General features: G+C 41.4%; 1 protein-coding gene across 1 annotated transcript in view; it reads right to left on the reverse strand.

Annotated features, from left to right (window-relative positions):
* Positions 1–4,098: 4,098 nt before the first annotated feature.
* ACAA2 (acetyl-CoA acyltransferase 2) overlaps positions 4,099–21,977 on the reverse strand; it is a 24,243-nt gene continuing 6,364 nt past the window's right edge. The window contains exons 2-10 of the mRNA XM_009880984.1: positions 17,890–18,093; positions 15,441–15,569; positions 13,624–13,740; positions 12,342–12,489; positions 10,201–10,376; positions 9,103–9,232; positions 6,491–6,561; positions 5,694–5,848; positions 4,099–4,748 (exon numbers count right to left, since the gene is read on the reverse strand). Coding sequence (XP_009879286.1) covers positions 4,664–4,748; positions 5,694–5,848; positions 6,491–6,561; positions 9,103–9,232; positions 10,201–10,376; positions 12,342–12,489; positions 13,624–13,740; positions 15,441–15,569; positions 17,890–18,093 — 1,215 coding nt within the window. The 3' untranslated portion in view covers positions 4,099–4,663. The remainder of the gene's footprint in view (positions 4,749–5,693; positions 5,849–6,490; positions 6,562–9,102; positions 9,233–10,200; positions 10,377–12,341; positions 12,490–13,623; positions 13,741–15,440; positions 15,570–17,889; positions 18,094–21,977) is intronic.

Here is a 21,977-nt window from a genome sequence, read left to right on the forward strand (position 1 = left end):
TGCTGAATCAGAGTAAGAGCATGACCACCAGAGGAAAAACAATAGCTGCTCTGGCTTAATATCTGCCAGGATGAATTTATCATGCTGACAATTTCAAATAGCTGTGGATTAGCAGCCTGAGTTTACACCTGATCTGCCCTGCAATTCCTATGGCTACAGCATTGTGACCTGGCATTACTAGCCCTACAGCTGGATTCGTTATCAAACAGCAGCCTTAAGTAAGTTCAAAAACGTTACCCCTTTATCTTAACTCACCTTCCACGGGAAACACTTATCCATTATAAAACTAAAACCAACAATCACGTTCCAATCTACCTGTTCATTTCAATTTAATTTTTCATGTAAATGTACCTGAGTCAGCAAAGACATCGCTAGCACAGTTTCCTTGTGGCTGTTTTCAGAAGAGCGCCCCCGTTACTAAAGCCTTAGCTTGCAAACTCTCAGAAGGTTTAATCTCCCCTCTGATCCCCCTCAGCACCCCTGTGCGGCATCCGGCTGACCCAGTCAGACATGGACTCTGCTTGGTGGAGAGGCCAGACATAGCCCTGCCCAGCTTAAGAGCATCACACCAGATGGAAAACGTCTGGATTTATAAGTTGAGGAAAAGCTCATTAGAAATACTCTCACAACGAGGTGAGACTTGCCTGAAATTGTGCACTTCAGCAGCTTCGAGATTTAGTTATCTTTTTTTTTAATAGAATGCTAAACAACATCCCATCTTAATTATTGGAGCTCCACTAGCAGCATAACAGAACTGTTTCTACATAATCCAGAAAGAAATGCAACAGGTAAATCTATCTCCATCAAGTCTCTGTACCTTCTCCCTCTCTCTCTCACCTACAGTTGCTTAGGATTAAGGTTTAATATTCTCTTCTTCATCTTCTGCCAGATATAGCACCTCAGTCATCATCTTGTTGAACAAGTCCTCTCAAATTGCAGCTGGAACTCACTCTGTAAAACAACAAATGCTTTCTAAATCACTTGAAATCAAGCAGCAGCAAAGGCTCTGGGGTGCACAGCAACAAAGATGTGTTGGTATCGTGGCACCTGCCTGTTTAAAACCCACAAAAGGAGAGATGAGACCTGAAATTCTGGGTGATTGAGTTTCAAGGTTAAGCTAGCCTGCGCACTTAGGAGAAAAGCTGTGCAACTATATGGAGGACAAATGCCTTTGTGATACAGTTGGATCTGCAGGGTGTTTAGAACGCACCACCCAGTGGTAGGAAGCTACATCTACATTTATGAGTAAATATCGCACAGCTTTAGGCAGGCAATGAATAATTTCCACAAATGCTTTCTTTTCTCACACGTTGCAGGAAAGACAAAAATCAACGTTTTCATTATACTGTATAATAGGCTAGTCACACAATAATAGCCTATAATAGGCTAGTCACACAAAAATAAAGAATACACCTGAGCCTAAAAAGAAAAAAAAAAAAGAAAGACAAAAATCAACATTTTCATTACACTGTATAAGAGGCTAGTCACACAAAAATAAAGAATGCACCTGAGCCTAAAAAGAAAAAAAAAAAACCAAAAACCATGCACTTGGTACAATCAATGGATGTAATTATCCCTCTAAAATCTAAAAGATTTCTTCTGTATCCTCTGCTCCTTCCAGGACACTATTAAATTGCCCTAATCCCGATTGCCCTCAGCAGAGATGTCTTCATTTCCCAAAGGCAGAAACACAGTTCTACCATTGTCATAATCTGGGAAACTGGAGAACGTACTTCGGAATGATGTACAAGGATCAGAGGTTACTGCTGTTATTCTGTAATAAATTATTGGACTTGCTAGTAAAGACAGGCTCAGACCAAATCCTCCAGGCTAGGCATCCCTATATATGGTGGAAGACTGGCTTAGGAATCAAATATCAGTGGTTGTGCTCCTCTTTAATCATAACTTGGTAAGAAAAAGGCAATATTCTGAAGCACAGCAAACTGTGGTTGTGCACAACTTAGGACGGGACCTGCTTTTGCGCTTCTGGGAATACCACGCTCTTGGCTTAAAAGTGCAATCGGGAACTACAGAAGAGGAACGCAGCGTATTCCCCCCAAAACCCAGAGCATCTGTGCACGTTTCAGAAGGAGGACTTCTCCCTGGATACAAAGTCACTGCCAACTTGATGACCGGTATTCTACACAGAGTGATTGCCAATGGTCTCAACCGTGCAACGGTTTAATTGATGCAAAGTGCCCCTTTTGGCAGCAGTCTTAACAAAGAAGCCACATTTCACATGGACAACAGAGAGCAGAAGCACATGTTGGGACAATCCACACATAACTCACCCTAACTTGAACACCTAAGTTGGTTTTAAACCTGAAGAAGGGATTGCGTTCTCCATAACCAGACTTTAGAGGGAGTGTTTATAGCACCAGGCACTGCAACCTGAGACCACAGACAGGTGAAAAGAAAGCAATTAAATTTACTCCCAAAACAAAAGCATTTTCCCTTACTGCCCCTAAAAGCAGACATTGAACTTTAAGACCTGGAACTTGCGGAAGAAGTTGCATCTGTCCGAAGTGCCATACATTAAGTCCCAGTAACTTCATGGGAAAGGATTTCACTGTTTCAGTTTAGCATGACAAAGCCCCTCATCAGAGGCTTTTACAGGAAATGAAGAGGATAGAAATGGCATGATATGGGAACAAGCAGTTGGCTCACACAGCAAAGAAAGGTTACTAGCAGGATGTACGATCATCTGTGCTGATAACACGTTCATAAGTTATCTGGAAAATGAGGTGGACATCATGATGCATTTCGCAGAAAATACACAATTATTCAGGATGAGCAAATTCAGCTCTCAGCTAGAATTACACAAGGATCTCCAAAAATTGAGTGACAAAAAGGGGAAATGAAACATTATGTGCAAAATAAAGTGCATGAAGGGGATTATTTTTTACTGTACCAACACAGTGATGAGCTCTGAGAGAACTTACTACACAAGGACGAGATCTTGGAAAAACTGTCGCCAGTTCTCTGAAAATAAGAGTTCAGTGATTATCCACAGTCACGAAGGGAGAGGGAATTAGTTATTGGTTATTATGGAAGGAACTAAGAATAGAAAACATCCTGCTTTATAAAAAATCAGCATGGCAACTGTATCTTGAACAGCAAAACCCCAGTAACCCTAACTTACTAAAGATAAATTAGAAGAGAAATATAGATAGTGGGTTAGATGAACACCTGGTTTGCTGCCTTATGGCAGCTGGCTTTTTTGAATCCATATAAACAGCACTAAATATTTCTATAGCCATTAAAGATACCACATTCATAAAAATCCCAGGAACGGTGATCAGTATACTTCAACTGTTATCCACTAGTCATAACAACACTTGCCTTGACCTGAATTTCTCGCCAGGCTAGGCAGTCAGGTCTTGAATAACCTCCCATCTTTTGCAGTTGTCTCAGCTCACACCAGTGGAGTGGCAAGAAGAAGTTGTAGATAAGCAGTATTTTTGACAGTGGACAGAGGATGAGGAAGAGTAAATGCTGAAGTCTGTGCCACGATATTAGTCTACACAGCACAGTACAGACTATGGGGAAGCGCGTGCTGCCTCTGACGTGGGATCTGTCCAACGAGCTGTGAGTATCTAAGGTAGACATCTACATCGGAGCAAGCTGCAAGTTGCTCTTGATGGTACAGCGCACCCAGAGGGCTTCCCTGAGTACAGTCAGTGGAGATCTCGTTTCATCCAAATGTAATCTACATTACATCAAATGATTCCTAACTTCACTGCCTGCGAGAGGCAAGACAACTTGCTCACATGTGCACTTCTCAAATCAGCTAAGAACAGCCCCACGTTAAGTGACCCAAGAGATGCAGATGATGCCGTCAGAGGAAGTTAAGAAATGAGTTGCTGGATGCCCGCAGTTACCACGCAGCAACAGAGTGAGATGCAACTACCCATCCTCTTGGAAGGCTGGCAGATTTGCTAGAGCGCTCTAGAAACTACCGACTAAACACCAGTTATTCCTTGGCCAGGAAAAACAACCTCTCCAAAACCCAACACTCACTTACCAAAAGGAACAATTCTCAAAAGTGATTTACTTTTAAAAGAAACAAACAAACGAACACCAAGCCCTTTTTTTCCTGTTATATTTATTGTTCTTTCGGGAGGCACAATGGCAATTTCAGCTTTTGCTCGTTTTCTTTTCCCTTGCAAAACAGCAGGGTACAGGTTATAGCAATCAATCTACAATCAGTATATACTTCAGAAGGTCTCCAATTAAATTTTCACATTTCCTGATGATAAAAGAGGCACATGTGCCAGACAGCAGCAGTAGCTGAAATAAGAACAGTTTAAGCCATACTTGCTTAAAAAGCTGCGCTGACTGCTATTTTAAGGCAGGTTTGGTGAAAGTTTGACAGGCAATTTCCTCAGGAAATGAAAAGAATTTTGCCTACAGAAATACATTAACTTTGATTGAAAAGAGGCTTTTAGAAAATACTTTATCAGTGTGAAATTCTATTGATGTTACACTTCCTTTAGTTAAAAAGACATTCATCTTTTTGTTCAGAATTCAGACTTCTCAGCTATTCCTTTACCTTGCAGGAATGGCACAAAACGAAGGCAGGTAGTGATGCTTTATTGTCACAAAAGGCAGAAGTTTCTCAGGGAATTAGTAATCCGGGCAACGCTGCGGTCTCCAGAATCTCTCAGGCTGTGTTCTCAATGATAACAGCAATACCTTGTCCACCGCCAATACAAGCCGACCCAACCGCGTATTTCCCACCACGACGCCTGTACAGAAAAAGTAACAGCGAAAATTATTTACATTTATGAAACCGTCATAGCTGTTGTCCTGATTTTATGAAAGGAAAACTAGCTATCAACTAGGAGCTACTAAAGACGATGTTTTAGAATGTCTATGTTCTTCTTTTTCTAGAAGAATATCATGAAGCCTCAACTGATGTTGAAATGTTTCTGTAGAAAAACAAGGAGTTGCAGGTCCGAGTCTTTTACCCTCTAAAAGATGATACGCTATATTGTTCTTAGGAATACAAAATGGCATGGAATGACATTACGGGATACTTGTGATTTCAACGCATAACAAAAATGGCATAAGTAAAATAAAATTTTATCGCCAAGGCAGTTCTTAAAAGCTAAGTTTTCTACAGCTACGCTCCAAGAAAGTTTTCTGCAAGGTGCAAATTAACTGAGGCTTTGTGGTTGAACACTAATACGGTGTTGCAAGTACAACCAAAAAGATCTCTGCCCTGAGGGGGAAAAAAAAAAAGGAAAGTTCACATTAAAATGGTGCTAAGCATATCAAGCAAGCCAAAAGAGTCAAAATTTCTGAAAATGGATTAAAGGAGAAAGAAGGTGATGACAAAGCCTTTTAGCTGCACCCTGTTAGGAAAAGAACAGACTTTGCTCAAAGGCCATTTCAATAAAGGAAACCTTCCCACTGACTACGGTGGGCCTGGATCAGCTCTAGAGGAAGCCAAAAATCCTGTAATAACAACAGAATGGACTATGAGGCAAACTGCAGGACCTGGACTACAGCACAAAGGTAACAAATTTGTTCAGAAAGCAGTACACTTTAGCGTGGAAAGTTTTAAGTCAGCAGGGTGGAAGTCTTTATTCGCACAGTATCCATCCTAAAAATCTTTTGCAGGTGTAAATACATCAGCTACCACCGATTCTGATGTATTCACTACCAGCAGCTATCGGCTACGTACGTACCTCAATTCATGAACCAGATGAGCTGTGATCCGTGAGCCTGAAGCACCCAAAGGATGGCCTATAGCGATGGCACCTCCATTGACATTGGTTTTTTCAGGGTCAAGCCCCAAAACTTTTTCAACAGCTAGATACTGAGGTGCAAATGCCTCATTCACCTAAAACATCAGAGAAACAATACAAATGTCCACATCTTGACTTTCCACACAAGCGTTCAGCAGCATGTGTGTACACAAGATTAAGTGAGATGAGCTTCTTCTCATTTTGATTGAGAAAAGTATTAAACATTGTGTTTATAAAAACGTAATCAGACAAAACACAAATTGTCAGGCCAAGCCAATGTAAATTCAAATCCTTCTGGCACATTTGATACAAAACAAGTATGTAGTATACTTTACTAACAAAAAGGTATATTCTGATGCAACGTGTTCATGAAGAGCCTATCGCTGCGACAAAAAAAAAGGCCCTGTTCACAAATGGAGAATTGTGACTAATTTAAACATTAATACTCCAGCCAACAGAGTAAAACTTCATGTCACATGAGGCTATTTTTTTTCCACGGAATGCTATCACACCATTTTCAACTTCCACATGCCTGAGATTTTTGTAGTGACTGTGCAATGGCGTGGTAGAAACTAGATGGATAAAGGTCATGCAGGCGAGCTAAGACAGGTGGGCTCCAGACATGAAGAAACATCTAACCTGTGATGAATCTACCTTGTGATAACATCTATCTCGAGTAGAACGTTTCTGCTAAAAAGATCAGGAGTAATCTCACTGTTCATGTTAAAACTCCTTACCTCTACCAAATCCATGTCCTTCAAGGTCAATCCTGCTTTCTTCAGAACCTCAGTAATTGCAGGTACAGGGCCTATTTGGAAATTGTACGCACAGTTAATTTAAATTTAAAAAAAAAATTAAAAATAAAGGCTTATAAACACATTATACATAGGATAGCTTCATAAAGCCTCATCAGATCCCCTCCCATGAACCTCTGTGCAGCCAATGAATTCTGGATATGCCGCTCACCTGCTTTATCAGCTGGTAAGAGAACTCCTAAATCTCAAAACTATTTGGCAGCCTTCTCAACACACTGCCAGGAAAAGTTAGGAGCGTCCCTACTGCTGCAGAGCTATGTTGGTAAACACACGCATAGCTTTCAAGTCAAGAGAACTGAAAGTCAGTGGTGCCCAGTGATAGAACAAGAGGTAATGGGCACAAACTTGACCATAGGAAGTTCCATCTCATCCTGAGGAGGAACTTCTCTCCTGTAAGGGTGGCAGAGCAGTGGCACAGGCTGCCCAGAGAGGTGGGGGAGTCTCCCACTCTGGAGCCATTCCAAACCCGCCTGGACGCCGTCCTGTGCAACTGCTGGAGGTGACCCTGCTCTGGCAGGGGTTGGACCGGATGATCTCCAGAAGGCCGTTCCAACCCTGACCATTCTGTGATTCTGTAAAGAAAATTGCCTCAAAACTGTGGTTAAGTTTTCTCCTTCCCAGTGCTCTTGGTTCAGCTTATTCTTTCCTCACAACTTGCAGCCTCCAGGTATAGAAAAAGGCAGGCTGTTCTAGAGTTTGCTGGTCACGTGTTTCGTTATGGGTAGCGTTGGTTTGGTGTTCTTAACATAATTTATCTGAAAATCTTCTAGTCAAAAAAAACCTAACAATGAAATGTTCCCTTGGACCCAAGCCCCAGCCAACTGAAGACAGTGAGATTTTTTTTTTTTTGAGAATATTACAAAGTTTGGCAATAAAACTGTTTTCTGGAAGAAAGCTAACATCTACGACAGAGTATAATCCACCAGGGGAGATTAATCACAAAGCCCAGCTACCTAAGGAAAGAGACACTCAAAGAGAATTTGAAAGGCCTAATTAGATAGGTGCTTGTAGGACAAAGATAATGCGATGATAGATGGTAGCTGATCAGTAGACAACAAATCCCAATCCTAAAATGTTAACAACCCTAAATGCTATCTCACTACCAAAAAATGGTGTTGAAAACTCATAGCTCAAAGAATAAAAAACATAAAAATAAGGAAATGACCAAAGAGACAGAAAAATTAAAAGAAGAAAGGGCCCAGTTCAAAGCTCAGTGGATTATCAGAAAGCCTCAGGCAGCTTAATACTAGACTCTAAATGCATCTCATTACAGACAGATTTTAGTATGCCTGTTACATGTGAGAGTAATGGGAGGGTCTCATGTGGACAATACAAAGACCATTAATGACAGCCAAGTAGACTTCCCCCGCCCCGTCTTTCTCTCTTTTTTTTTTTTTTAAAATAATGAATTCTCTCAGTAGACATTGTGAGGCAGGACTCCCTATCACTATCAGAATGTGAAAGGGCAGTTGCTCAGTCTGAGCTCCTGTTCTCAGATCTGTTGCAGTCATGTCGATGAATCTCATCTGGTCTTTTTGAGTTGCTGGGGACAAGCTGTGGTGTTAAGGAGTTACGATACTAACTGTTTCTCCATATAATTTATGAAGTTTTTAAACAAGCTAAAAGAGTCGCCTGACCTAGAAAGAATGGGCTACTTTAGAAAGCACAATGACAGCATGAAGTCTAGCGAAAGAAACCCTCCCTCTACATTTGCTTTGAAGGTTGTGTTGGTCAGATAGTCTGATCAAGAAAACAAATCTGACAATGCTTCATTTGCATTTCTACTGACACGTGGAACCAGTCAACAATGACCTCTCTGAACAGAATGGCAGAAAGGAAAAGCAATGCTGGGACACAATGCTGTCTACAAACTAAACAGAAGGGAAAAATCCTGAGGTGTCTGGATTGATTTTGAGGGTGTTTGCGTTAACAGTTACTTGATTAGGAAGCACAAAATATGGGTCTAACCAAAAAAGAGAAGTAGTTGGTTTGCCAAAATAATACCTGCACAGATGTGTATCCTGGAATCCAATCTTAGCTTGAGCAACTGAGTAACTGCTGAAAGCTGTACACAGAGGCAATATTTTCAGCAAGAGGTGAGGAAGACAACTCATAGTTGCACGTTTAATAATGGGATTTAAAGCTCATGGGAAACAAAAGTCAATTTCAGGAGAAAACTGTTTTTAAAAAAATCAAGAGAGTGCTTATTTTCTTGAGTTACTAACACAGAAAGTAAAAAAAAAAAAAGGAGAAAAAAAAATATGCTGGGGGACTACAGTTGAGCACTAATGCTCAAGGTCAGGCACTGCACATACCCCTTCAGCCAAACGGAGGAGTAAATCAGTCCTTCTGCATAAGAGGGATGGACTGATGCAGTGCAGTGGACAGACTCCCTCTCTGTAGTAAGCAACACGTCTTCAGAGCTACCAGACTCAGCACACTGCAGCCTCCCTTTCTTTCCTTTAGAATGCCCAACACAGGAATATTTTAATGCTAATTGATGTTATAAAAGAATGTGCTTTATTGCAACTTACCAATGCCCATTATGGAAGGGTCACAGCCAGCTGAGTGATAGGCTACTATTCTTGCCAGAGGAGTAAGATTGTGCTTTTTAAGTGCTGATTCACTGGCAATGATGACTGCACCAGCTCCATCACACACCCCCTTGCAATAAGAGGGGAAAAAACATTCTTAGTGGAGAAAATACAACCAAGCAAAAAAACCCCACACTTTAGAGGAAATACACCCCTTAGAAAAAGCTTCACTCCAAGACACTATTAATAACATTTAGCAGACAATTGTATTAGTGTTTATTCAAAACAACAAACCACAATCTTTCACTATTCTGTGGACTATTAAATTTAAATATAGATGTTTAATTAATGTCAATGTTTTAGAAAAGTAAAATACGTTGTTGCCACTTAAAGTCTTCTTTACACTGGAAATACCATTCTGTAGACTTGCAAGGACACTATGAATATTGGATAACATATGTACTATTAATTATAAAAGATACTTTACAGACACCCATACTTACTGTGGCTATGATCTATTTTAGGCAGGCATTCAGGTTATATGATCACAGTGGTCCTTCTGGCCCAAAGAACATTAATCACTTGTTTAAGATAATGACTGTAAGAGGAACAGTCTGTAACGACACGCTGCTAAGCACCCAGTCTGCTCTGGGTAAGAGCAGAATGTAGTTTGGACTACAGAGGATACCAGCTGTGGTACAAAGATGAGCAGCAGCAGCATGCCCGCTAATATAATGCATGATTTGTAAAGCAAATATTCAGTAATCATTCAAAGTAGAATGGCTAATTCTATATAACCATTGCAGGTATCAACTGCATAACTCAAGGCTGATGAGGAACTGTCAACGCCTCACTAAAAGAACAGTGACAACCCGCAGAACCAAAATTTAGGACAACAGGAACAGACTGAAGGATCCCCTGCCATCTTGGGGCTGGAGCAGTCAACCAGGGGCGTTCAACTGCAGAATTAGAAATAATTTTCATCAGGAGACACAGCTGCCAGCCAAAGGTGGCTCAGCGAGACATAAATACAGTGACAATAAATTTGGAGAACCTTAGAGGTGACACTTTCGCAACCCAAGGCTTTGACGTACTCACTGAAGCATTCCCAGCAGTCACCGTTCCATCCTTTTTAAAGATAGACGGGAGCTTTGCCAATTGTTCCAGAGTGGTCTGGGGTTTCGGGTGCTCGTCCTTTTGCATACTTTCTTTCCCCTTTTTCGTTTTCACTTCAATTGGTGCCATCTCAGCATTAAAGTGACCAGCATCCTGAGCTGCAACCACAAACATGAAAATAAAAGGACTCCAATAAAAATATCGACACAATTGCACAGCCTGACCAATAATACTGTTTTCATGTGCACACAACTTCTGCTCTAATTTACCCAAGAGTTCAGGGACATTACTGTTTATGCTTTATTTTGCTTAAATAGGCTGGTTGGTGTTTTAATGTTTGTTTGGTTTTTTTAGAAACTGGGCAAAAACTCTACAAACACATTCTGAAACTTCTCCAAAGAAAGTTTCAAGTATTGAAGTGTTATTTCAGCTTTAAATAACTGATTTTTTTTTTTAACCACCAGATTTATTTTCAGTACACATCCTCCTGTATTATTGCTTTATTCTACAGCTCTGTCACTTATCAGAGGGCCAAGAAGCTGTAAATCTCACTGAGAGAGGAACGTGGAAAAAAAATCCTGAGCCACATTTTCTCCATTGATAACCAGCGTAAGTTATTGTATATCAATTAAAATCCTGTTCAAGCTGCTCCTCCGCAGGCTCTCACAGTCACGCCACAATCTTAGAATGGGATTATTCAGCTTCCTAAACAACCCAAGACAATTCAAGACGTTGTAGGTATCTAAGATGCCCATAAGAGCATCTGGCCACATCACCTAAGGTGACATTACATGCCAATATTCAGGCAACTAAACGCTACCTTTAGTTTCCACAATGTTGATGTGAACACACAGATTTAGAACCAAAACAACTGCTATCTCCCAAAACTGAACAAAGACTCCCAGCCACTTCAACTCATTCCACAAATGCAACTCTAAGGGATTTAAAACTAAGACACTGAAATGGGCATATCTGAAGTTTTTTAGCTACCTCTGAACTTTTGCAATAAATTCTACAAAATCTTTTTCTTTTCTCATTAGCCACAGGACTCTCTTTAGTGCGGAATAAGATGAACTGGGCATAACAAGCAGAAATAAAAACAGCAAGGCAAAATCCTAGAAAACAAGAAAGAAGCTAAAGCCTCTTCAGGGCCACGGTTTCTAGCAAAGGCTCCAGGAACGGCAGGAGTTAGCTAACAAGATCGGCAGGGAAGGTAACACACGACTGAGAAAAGTTACAAAAAGCACTGCTACACCCATTGAAAAAAAACCACCAACAACAAGATCTTCCTTCAAGAGTAGCAGCTGTTAAAAAGCACCATCGTTAGAATGTAAAAGTATGCTTAGATCTTTGCTGCTTATGTTCACCTTTGGGTTGCAATGTATGTTGAAGTCGTGGGGCGACCACTATACCTTCTACTCACTTTTGGCCTATCAGCCTGTTTACACTATCAATCAATTTCACAGTAATCCAATACCTCTGAATTATGGCTTTGGCCACGTAAACTACCCAGAGAACAGTTTGAACAAATATCCCCTCTTCAGATTCCATCTGCTATAACTGTTCAAGGGTTGTAGAATAGCGTATGACTTGCTAAAAGAAAGAAAAAGGATTTAGATCAATTCGAGCACGCGGTGGCATGCAAGAGGGATGTGGGTCGCTGTGGGAGAGGACTGTTCTACAGTGAAGTGGAAAGAAAGGAAAGGAGCTGGGCATGCCTGGGACAACGCTGCTCCGCTGCAGGGAAGACAAGGGCAACACATCCCTCCAAAGGGGTTACATTCATGAATGTGAATCCTGTTCAGGCAGGAGGTGACATGTGACATGCCAATGGCTTTTGCTGCCTGAATGGCTATTGAGTGTCCGCTAGGAAGACACAGCAAGCCAGTGGAAAAGGATTTGTTACTTAACCTGCTGATAGGCACACCACCTGACTCAGTTTATTCAAAGTCAAACCCCCATGGAATGGGCTACTTGTATCACAAAGCAAACAAAAGCATGAATTACAGTATCTGCAAATCAAAAGACAAATTACACCAAGAGGCAGGAGCTACACAATGTTAAAAACTGAACGGATTTGAAAGTAGTATCATATAAACACTTCCATTCCTAAATTTACTAACCAGCTTTGCATCTCTGTTGCGTTTTGAACGCGTATCGGTCACAGTCCTCTCGCGTGATGTTGTATTTTGCTGCCAGGTTTTCAGCTGTAATTGCCATAGGTATTTTAACATGCGTATCTGTTAGAGCTGCCCACAGCGTGTCTTCCAACTGCATGGAACATTATGAAAAGAAAATTATAAAGCACAGCAGTTTCTAATTCTTCAGCAGCCTCTTGGAAACTACTGTCTGTTTGGAAAATTAACTCGGGTTACCTACAAATACTTTATTTAAATTGGACCAAACACGCTGCAAAAGAGTATGCAAGTTCTTGTGTCTTATTTTAGTTAATCTACATTGTACGCTAGGGTGGTTCTTTCCACTCATATGCGGCAAGACCAGTCAGTTCAGATGGGGTTTATCATCTCTCTGACACCAGTTAAGTTCTTCAAGATAAATCCCTTATTCACCTGCAACTGTCTAATTCAGTTATCTTCATAAGAACGCAGTGGTACCTATAACTCATCGTTATCAGCAACCTTGTGAAGGTGTTCTCTGTAGGAACTGAGGTTTAGTCACAGAGCCACACAAGATTCACAGAACAAAGTCAAGCGTACTTCATATTCACCATCGTCATAATGGAAAAAACAGTGCAGGAGAAAAACAAAAGGGCTGAAACACTGAAATATCCTAATTTAGCATTTTGATGTCAGTTATGACCCACTGACTAAATGGTAATTATCAGAGCGGAAGTGGGTTCTGGTGCAAATTTCCCGCAGTATTCACTAAGGATTTATCTTCAGAAGAAAATGTAAAAACAGCTTCTCTCTCAATGGATTTAACTTCAAGTTTGCACTTTTAAAATTGAGAGATGCTTACAACTTGAAGGCATACACGTTCTTTACCAGTCTATCTACCCATTGGTAGTCTTAATAGCTTTACCTAAACTGTCTATGCCTCTATTTCACAGCCTCTGACAAGTTTTTATATTACATGCAGTATTTTGATGGGATGCAGGAACTAAGTTTTGTGTCTAAGAGTTTATTGATATGTTTAACATGGAACAGGAATTCAAATATGGTTTTGGAAAAGCTACAAAACTGGCATGCTTCATAAAATTGCCTGAACCTACTGTTTTGATAACGTCTGAATACTGGATAAATGCTTTGAACAACTAAATCGGGATCTAACCTCCAATAATTTCATTTGCAAAGATACAGTGTCTACAGGCCCAACACTTTATGTTGCTCTGTAAACATGACTTTATTCAGAGACCAAAAAAAAAAGTAAAAATCAGTACTAGACCTTGAGTTCTGCTCCTAATCTGGTTCCAAATCGAATGTTTCGAACTGCATAAGGAGCCTGGCTCATGTTTTCAGCCCCACCACACAGAACAATCTCCGATTCATTAAGGCAAATTTCCTGTTAACAGAAAAACAAAACAGATCCAGGATTTAGTTTGCTGGGTTTGTAAGACAATAACAACTGTTTTAGAAAAAGACCTCGTCACATACCAAGCCACACACAGAGAATGAATTCATGCTTAGCCACGTGTATTATTTATGAATTGTTTACTGTTCTATTAAGATTGGGGTCTGTCTCTTTCATTACGTGTTCCTTCCTCCTCCTTTCAGCAAGGAATGATTATGTCAATAAGGGAGGAAGAGAATACGGGTGCACACATATGACAGCACTGATGAACAAAGCCATTATGCATTTGCATGCTTCTGTGGTTAGGTTCACAAATGACTGAGGGTTTTTGAGCTCCCAATCTGCTCAAAAGGAACAGAAATTAAACCTCAAAGCCTTGTGATTTTAAAAAACAAAAAGGGAAATCATTTTAGAAAACATTAGCCAGGTAAGCTGCCAAAAGAAACTCCCAAAATGCACTAATTCATCATTGGCACATTGGCAAAGCACACAGAACCCAAAAGCCCTAATTCCTAAATGCACCATCAGACCACTCAAAAATTGTACTTCCTTAAAATGATTCACTCAGTTGGACAGCTAAGGTTATTTGTGTACTGGAATGGAAGCAGACGAAATTATCTTGAGATGCATTCAAGATGACTAGTTAATAATTAGCATGACTGATTTGTAGTAATAAGTGCTGAGATGCTTCCTAGAGTTACCAAAACCTTTGTGCACATTTAAGCAGCTCAGAATAGAAGCTGCAGCTTTGTCGCGTGCCAGAGAAATACAGAAACGTGAGCTGCATTGATGAAATGCCATCTTTGGAAGAGACCTCGCAAATGTACTTTTGATATAAGTGGTCAAATTCCCCAACAGATTTTTTTCAGTGTAGACTAACATGCGTACAGCCTTTGCAGAAAGCACTAGAAGAAACTGCCAGGTGGGTATTATCGTAAACATGTAACCTTAACTCTACATTATCTTCCACAATTTTTTCTTTAGAGAATCAGATCTAAAATAATTTGCCAGCCAATGGGAACTTTGGTTTGTTTTTTTTAAAAAGAAAAACAACAACAAACTATGTGGTTGCTCCAATATTGATAAAATACTCTTTCATTTTGTGAAGTCTAGACCACTGGTTTGTATGGACAAATAAAATAAAACTCACTGTACCACCTTACTCAGTGGTTTGGGCCCAGCGCTCAAAAGAAGTTTATTTTCTTCTATTTTAGAAGAAGTGACGCTATAGATTAGGTAACCCATGAGAGGGTTTGGATCTTTGAACGAAAAGACACTTAAAAAGCATGGGTTGCTGCTTACATAGCTAGCTAGGGGAGAATACAAACCATGATTAGAAGATGAAAGCCTCCTGTTGTGGTTCTGATGCCCAGTAATTCCAATTCAAGCAAACTGGATCACAGAATGCAACTATTGCACAGCTGAGCTCTATTTCACCGGCTAACGCTTGTTGCATTCCTTATATTAAACTCAGAAGAGCTACAATGATGATTTTTTTAAAACCAATCACAAAATATGGCACTGTGGAGGCTGAAGTCTTGCACAAAACCACGCCAGACAATAGGAAGTCTCTACCAGTGGTAGCTAAAAATCCATGATAAGACGAAGTACACGTTTCTACACACATCTCTTCTCTCATGTTAACAGTCTGATAAAGGTTACAACTAGTACAGAAAAAAAGAACTTTGTACCTGACATCCACTGGCAATGGATTGGAAACCAGAGCCGCAAAGTCTGTTGACAGTGAGGGCTGGAACTGGGACAGGAACTCCCACACGTAAACCAACATGTCTTGCAATATATATCGCATCCGCAGAGCTCTGTCGACAGAACAAATAGGAGGTTTTGTTACACTCAAATTTCTTTGGCAAGTAAAAGTCTTGATGAAAACTCAGTATAGCGCAATTGTATCACTGAGAGAAGATAATGTACGTTTCAACAGAAATCCTACTACTCTAAAGAAGCACTTTGATTCACTTCGAAAAGACACCATCCTATAAGATCAAAAACGGGCCAATGTCTTAATGTGCATTTTAAAGAAACTCATTGTCGCAGAGACTAGACGTCAGGCCAAAAATGGGACTACAGATGTTAAGACTGAAGCCAGCAACTTAATAGTCTTATGTTTTCCTTTATCCCTTATTTTCAAAACAGCATACACACACCTGGACTGACATAAGACCAGATCCAGCCATTATTTCAAGGTAAATTACAATTGCTCAGACCAACAGGGGAAGGCCTCCAAAAAAAAGACAGTGTGGAAAATGCAGAGATGCCATTGCTGCTTCATACTAGCTTTGTGAAATTTCCTAAGTGTTATGTTCTAATTGGACACTCACCTGTTCTAACAATGAAATCTCATTCCTCCAAAACTTTGCAAAGATGGTTCTATCACAGTTCTTTTTGAAAAGCAAAGTACCACGCACAGAGAAGTTTGCTTCAAGTTCTGTGCACAATGCTACTCCCTCAATACACATTTTAAATACCTCCAGGGATGGCGACTCCACCACTGCCCTGGGCAGCCTGTTCCAGTGCTTGACAACCCCTTTCCATGAAGAAATTGTTCCTAATATCCATCCTAAACCTCCTCCAGTGCAACTTGAGGCCATTTCCTCTTGTCCTATCGCCTGTTCCTCGGGAGTACAGACCGACCCCCCTCGCTACCCCCTCCTTTCAGGGAGCTGTAGAGAGCGAGAAGGTCTCCCCTCAGCTCCTCTTCTCCAGGCTGAACACCCCCAGGTCCCTCAGCCGCTCCTCACCAGACGTGTGCTCCAGACCCCTCACAGCTCCGTTGCCCTTCTCTGGACATGCTTCACCACCTCAATGTCCTTCTTGTCGTGAGGGGCCCAAAACTGAACACAGCACTCGAGGTGGGGCCTCACCAGTGCCCAGTACAGGGGGACGATCACTGCCCCAGTCCCACTGGCCACACTATTCCCAGGACAGGCCAGGACAGTGTTGGCTTCATGGCCACCATCAAGCCACTTCTTCCACTAAAGAAGGGGAGTTTAAAATGGTCATACATTCATAGTTATTTAAACTTCATCATACAATACTTGAAAGGAATCCAGGACTAAAAAAAGAAAATCTATTGGGATGGGGAAGTATGATGCAAAGGAAAAGAAACATTTCAACATGAAAAGATTTTTTTTTTTAATTAGGAAAATGCTATTTTTTATGTGAAAGCATTCCAAGAGACTTGGATGCTGCAATATTTTTTTTTCTAGCCCACAAACAGTTCTTACCAAACCCAAAAAGTTGAATAATAGAAGCTGAGATGGTAGCTGTAACAGCAAAAAGAATCAAAAGCTACGCAGCAAAAAGAAAATCCTTAAGAAGAAATACTGCACGTTTGTTCACTTCTCAGGAAAGTTCTCAGGTATTTGTTTCTTCTATACTCTTGAAACACTCAGTGCAAGGTAAGACTGCCTACCCTTAAGAACGATGAAGTCAGAATACAAAACAAAGTCAGAAATGCTCTTTGCTGTCTTGCCTAAAACAAAGGCTCTAAGCTGGATATGGATATCTGGATATATATGGATATCTGAATATATGGATAACTGCAGTTTTGCAACGCTGGTGTCCTGCATACAACAGCATCTACATCACAAGCTCTTCAGAAAAAAATAGGATTGTCCAAGTATCTCTGCCAATCAAGGCACATATCCTTCCAGCTCAAAGTAAATTCATATTCACTCAAAAAAATTCCATAGGAAACTCAAGGGATATGGACTCAAATCAGCTACAGTCTCCAGAAAGAAAGGGTTTTATTCAATCCAGTGAAAACTCACTGGTCGTTCAGCTACACAGCTCAAGCCATTAAAACGGGAAAAACCTACCAGGGACTAGCAGCTAACCGTTTAATGAATCCACATTTTTCAGACCAGCTTGTCCTACTTTAAACTACCTTTGGTACTAAAAAAAGAAAGCTGAGCCTTGCTCCCGATAATATCGCAAATCACACAGGGTACGTCCCTTAAACACGAACGGGAAACACTACACGATAAGCGCTACTTACCCGTTCCATTTCCACCCCTTTGGTTTATTCTTGGCTGCAGAGCAGAGGTAACTATCTATAGGACCACACCAAAGGAGGTGACTGAAATAATCACTGACCAGCAAATTTTCCGTGCTACCAACCTGCATGACACTGCCGACAACAACACTGTCGATCATCTCGGGAGAGACCTTGCCAGCAGCCAACGCAGCTCGAGCAGCATGTTCTGTCAGATCGGTGGCTGTGAAGTCCTTCAGCAAACCTCCATAGGTGCCGAAAGGAGTTCGCTTCGCTGCAACAATGAATACACCTGCAACAGAAGCAAGAGTTACCCAGATGTGCAGAGCCTAACAGAAAATCCCCATGTCAGCTTCAACTGGACCACATCCTAAATTCACAAGAGGTTTTTACGAATAAATACAGACATGTGAAGCCACACAGTTCAAGATAAATAAGGATATAGCGATACTTAGACTGGGAAGGTATGCAGAATTAATGGTAAGAAAGAAAAGCTGGGAAGATTACGGAAATACCTCTTTTCCACCAAAAGGTTTGGAAAAAAACCAGGGAGTTTGGATACTGAGCAGACAAAGAAGGTTGCCACACCACATCAGACATCAGCAATAGGGTACTAAAAGCCTGGAAGTAACGCCCATGAAATCCCATAGTGGACAATCTGTGACATAATCAGATGAGGAACAGCTCTTTTAAGAAACAAAGAGGCCATTCCCTCACCCTAGAAAAAAACAGCAGATTTTTGGCTTATACTCTGAAAGAGTTTTCACAAAGAAAAAAAAACAATAAAGCAAAACAAAAGGAAACTTTTAAACTTTGATTCCTTTATCTTAAGAGGAAAAACATTCCTTAACCAAAAAAACTTCATGCTATTTCCAGAATTATATAGGTCATCTAAACTGGATTAGCATCAGCCTTCCAGTTTCTGAGAAGAAAATCCCGTTTTCAATAGACAGGAGAGCATGTGTACAAGTGCACAGGCCAGAAATAGTCGATATTAGAGTTTCAGCCTGGGAGAAGCTGCCTCTGAACCACACCGAACATCTACGGACTGCTGGGCACCGCCGCTCTCTGCTTCTGCGTGCAGAAACAAGCGGGAGGCAGCCTGTGAACTTTCCCCCAGTTGAAGAACAGAGCTCACACCCCCCTTTTCTACAGCGTGCCGCAGTTATTTTAAGTAACGCTAGAAGGATACACACAGATATAAGAATGAAGGCAAATGAAAATGCCTGTTCGTTAAGCTGCTCATGAACGCTGTTTTCCGGCCTTCTGTTAGAGGCCGTGTTTGTTCGGAGGTTTGTCGGAGGGAGGGCGCTCCTCTGTCTCCCATGTTTTTGGATCCCAGACTACGCGATTTACAGAAAAGGACTTTCCAAACTGGTGAAGGTCAAGCCTGTTCCACTGACAAGGACTCGAACACAACGTTGGGATCTGAAACAGGCAACGGATCTGCTCAGAAGATCATCTGGGAAATACCCCGAAGCAGACTAAGCAAGAATTGCAGCATGGAAGATAGCAAAACAGAGTAACACCCTCACACCCTGATGTTGCCCACGGGCTTCTTTCGGGGTACCTGGAAGACCTTAAAAAGCAGCCTTTGCTAAGTACACTACTGCTACTCCCTTAAAACATAGCGCTGATACAGTAACTATTCAAAAACTGTGAGAAGCAGAATTTATTTCCTTAAAGGAATGAATAGCTGCTAACTATTACACATCCAAAAAGCCCACTCTTCAGGTTTTCAGGTGTAGAAGGAACACCACTGTCACCACAAATACGTATCTCAGGAGGCTTCTGTATATTCAGAGGTTGGAAAATTACTAAACCTGGTACAGCGGGGAAGGTCCTGTGCCCAGGCTTGGGACAAACGCTCAGAACTGACCCCTTCGTGTGCTCTATCCATCACTGGTTTTCACTCTTCATTTAACTGTTGTTCAATTGATACCAGCAAGTAATTCAACTTAATCCAAAACAATTCTTAGTCCATCGACTGAAAATTTTTTACTTTGGTTGTACATATTTTTTGGAAAAAAGCTAGTATGAAAAGTTGTTTTCATACTAACAGACACAACTTGTGAACCCCCACAAGGCTTTTTTAACAAAGGTGAGGATGCTTTAACTGATTTGTGTTTATGACAAACAGGTGTGCTCAATACAGTCACTGTAGAATTAGTCCCTGGACTCTTAAATTTAGACCCGTAGTTTTCATTTAACTATCCAAAATGTACCGTATTAACAATATTTATTGAATGTTAAGTTTGAGTCTTCATTAAATGTTAATGATGCTTGTGAAAAAAAAAAAGAAAAAAAAAGACCCTTAGCTCTTTTAAGGATTATCTCATGTTCCTAAGCTTATCTCCCCCGCAGCAAAGCAGTTCTTGCCACTCATCTTGACACCACTTGCCCGCTGATTCCTGTCTCCTCCAAAATTGTGCTGGCAATAGCTGATCACAAGGTTTTGCTGTGGAGCAGCGCAGGGACCTGACCAAGCTAAAAGAACTCGTTCCCCTCCCCTTTGGCCAGGTTGTTGGTTATCCACATTATTTGCTGAATCACATACACCCTGCGGCCTTACAAACAAGCAGTCCGGGGGCAAGGATGGAACTTTGCCCTTAAACCTTCCTTTCACAATAATCACAACATCTCTCTCTTTCCCCGAGGCTGCTCGCTGCCGCCCGCTTCTCCACAACAGCACCGCGGGGCCAAAGCATAAACCAGAGCACACAGCACACAACTGCGGGCGCTGAAGACTAACCCAGAGTCAGTGGAAAACGAGGAGCTCATTTTCATTTGGATCAGTTCTGCGCCCGAGTTCACCTTCTGGCTGCTCAATAATAACACCGTAATAAAATAAATAATTGCAAACTAAGAGAGAAGGCCGGGCTGAACCAGCAAGGGAAGAAGAAGCAGCAAGAACCCGTGTTTGAGTTATGCCAAACTAAACTGACCACAGAGCCGCTCCCCTAAGGTTGTATGGCTCCAGCATCTGTCTAGTTTTGCTTGTTTGCAGAGATATCTACCAAGTGGTACTCCCTCCACAAAACTTCAGGGGGGGCAACAAGGGGGTGGCTGAAGTCTTGAGTGAGAAAGGACTCTATGGCCTTTGACAGCTCTTCCTCACTCTCCATTAATTAGTAATCACCATGGCAAGACTTCTAGAGTCTCTGCGAGGTGATAAACATTGGGTGAGAGCAGAACACTACCGAATGCAGAGGGATCTGGAAACTTTTGGGGCTGGAAAGCAAAGGTCACTCTGAATCCTTATCAAACACTCCATTCAAGACATCTTTTAATCTGGTTTTGCCAACCACCTGCTGCCTAATGGAGATCTGCTGCTGCAGGTGTGAAACATCCTCTAATCCTCCAGCATTTCTCCAATGCGCTTGGTATGAATATATTTCTTCATCAGATCCTATTTTGAAGGCCTAAAAAACAACCATTAACCTAAAAAAAATATATATATGAAGGAGCAAGAACAGTGTATGGAAAATATTGTGGCAAGCGATGAGAGAGCCTCAAAGAGGCACAGAAAACCACCATCGAACAAGTACGGGCAAAGCCGCTCCGCGTTATCCAGCTCAGCAGAGCAACACAGCATTTCTTCAACACCGACCAGCCAAGCTTTCACCCCTGAAACCCCAAACCAGGGCTTACACTTACCTTATTATTCAGCAACAGTCTGTCAAGTAGCAAAGCACTGTTACCTTATTATTCAGGAACAGTCTGGCAAGTAGCAAAGCACTGCCGAACAGGCAGAAAGCCCTACCTCAAGAAATTTCAGTTTTAGTTTTTCAACAAGATCAGGTATTGAAGGGCGCGTTGATCTTATTTTTTTAAGAGAGACAAACTTCAAAGCACGTAGAGAATAGAGCATTTCTGTGCACGGAACACTTTCAGGAGCCGCTGGCACAGGTTATCCCACTAAGGCAGGCAGAGGTTCGATGTCACCACAGAAACTTCCAGTCACTGAACACAGACCTGGCCAGTTATCGGACATATATACGCACCTTTTGCTACAGATTTGCTTGTACCACAACTGCCTTAAACGAGTATATTCGATATAAATTTAAGCAGGGCTCAATCCAGAGGGGCTTCTGACCGGCACCGCGTCCTCTTCCCCAACGCGGTAATGGCTGACAGGGCACGGACAGGACAGCGGGGAGGAACCCCCCCCCGGGAGGGACGGGAACGGCTTCAGCACCTCCATTTTGAATTT

The sequence above is a fragment of the Charadrius vociferus genome, unplaced genomic scaffold, assembly GCF_000708025.1.
Source record: "Charadrius vociferus isolate BGI_N301 unplaced genomic scaffold, ASM70802v2 scaffold1503, whole genome shotgun sequence".
Taxonomy (NCBI): domain Eukaryota; kingdom Metazoa; phylum Chordata; class Aves; order Charadriiformes; family Charadriidae; genus Charadrius; species Charadrius vociferus.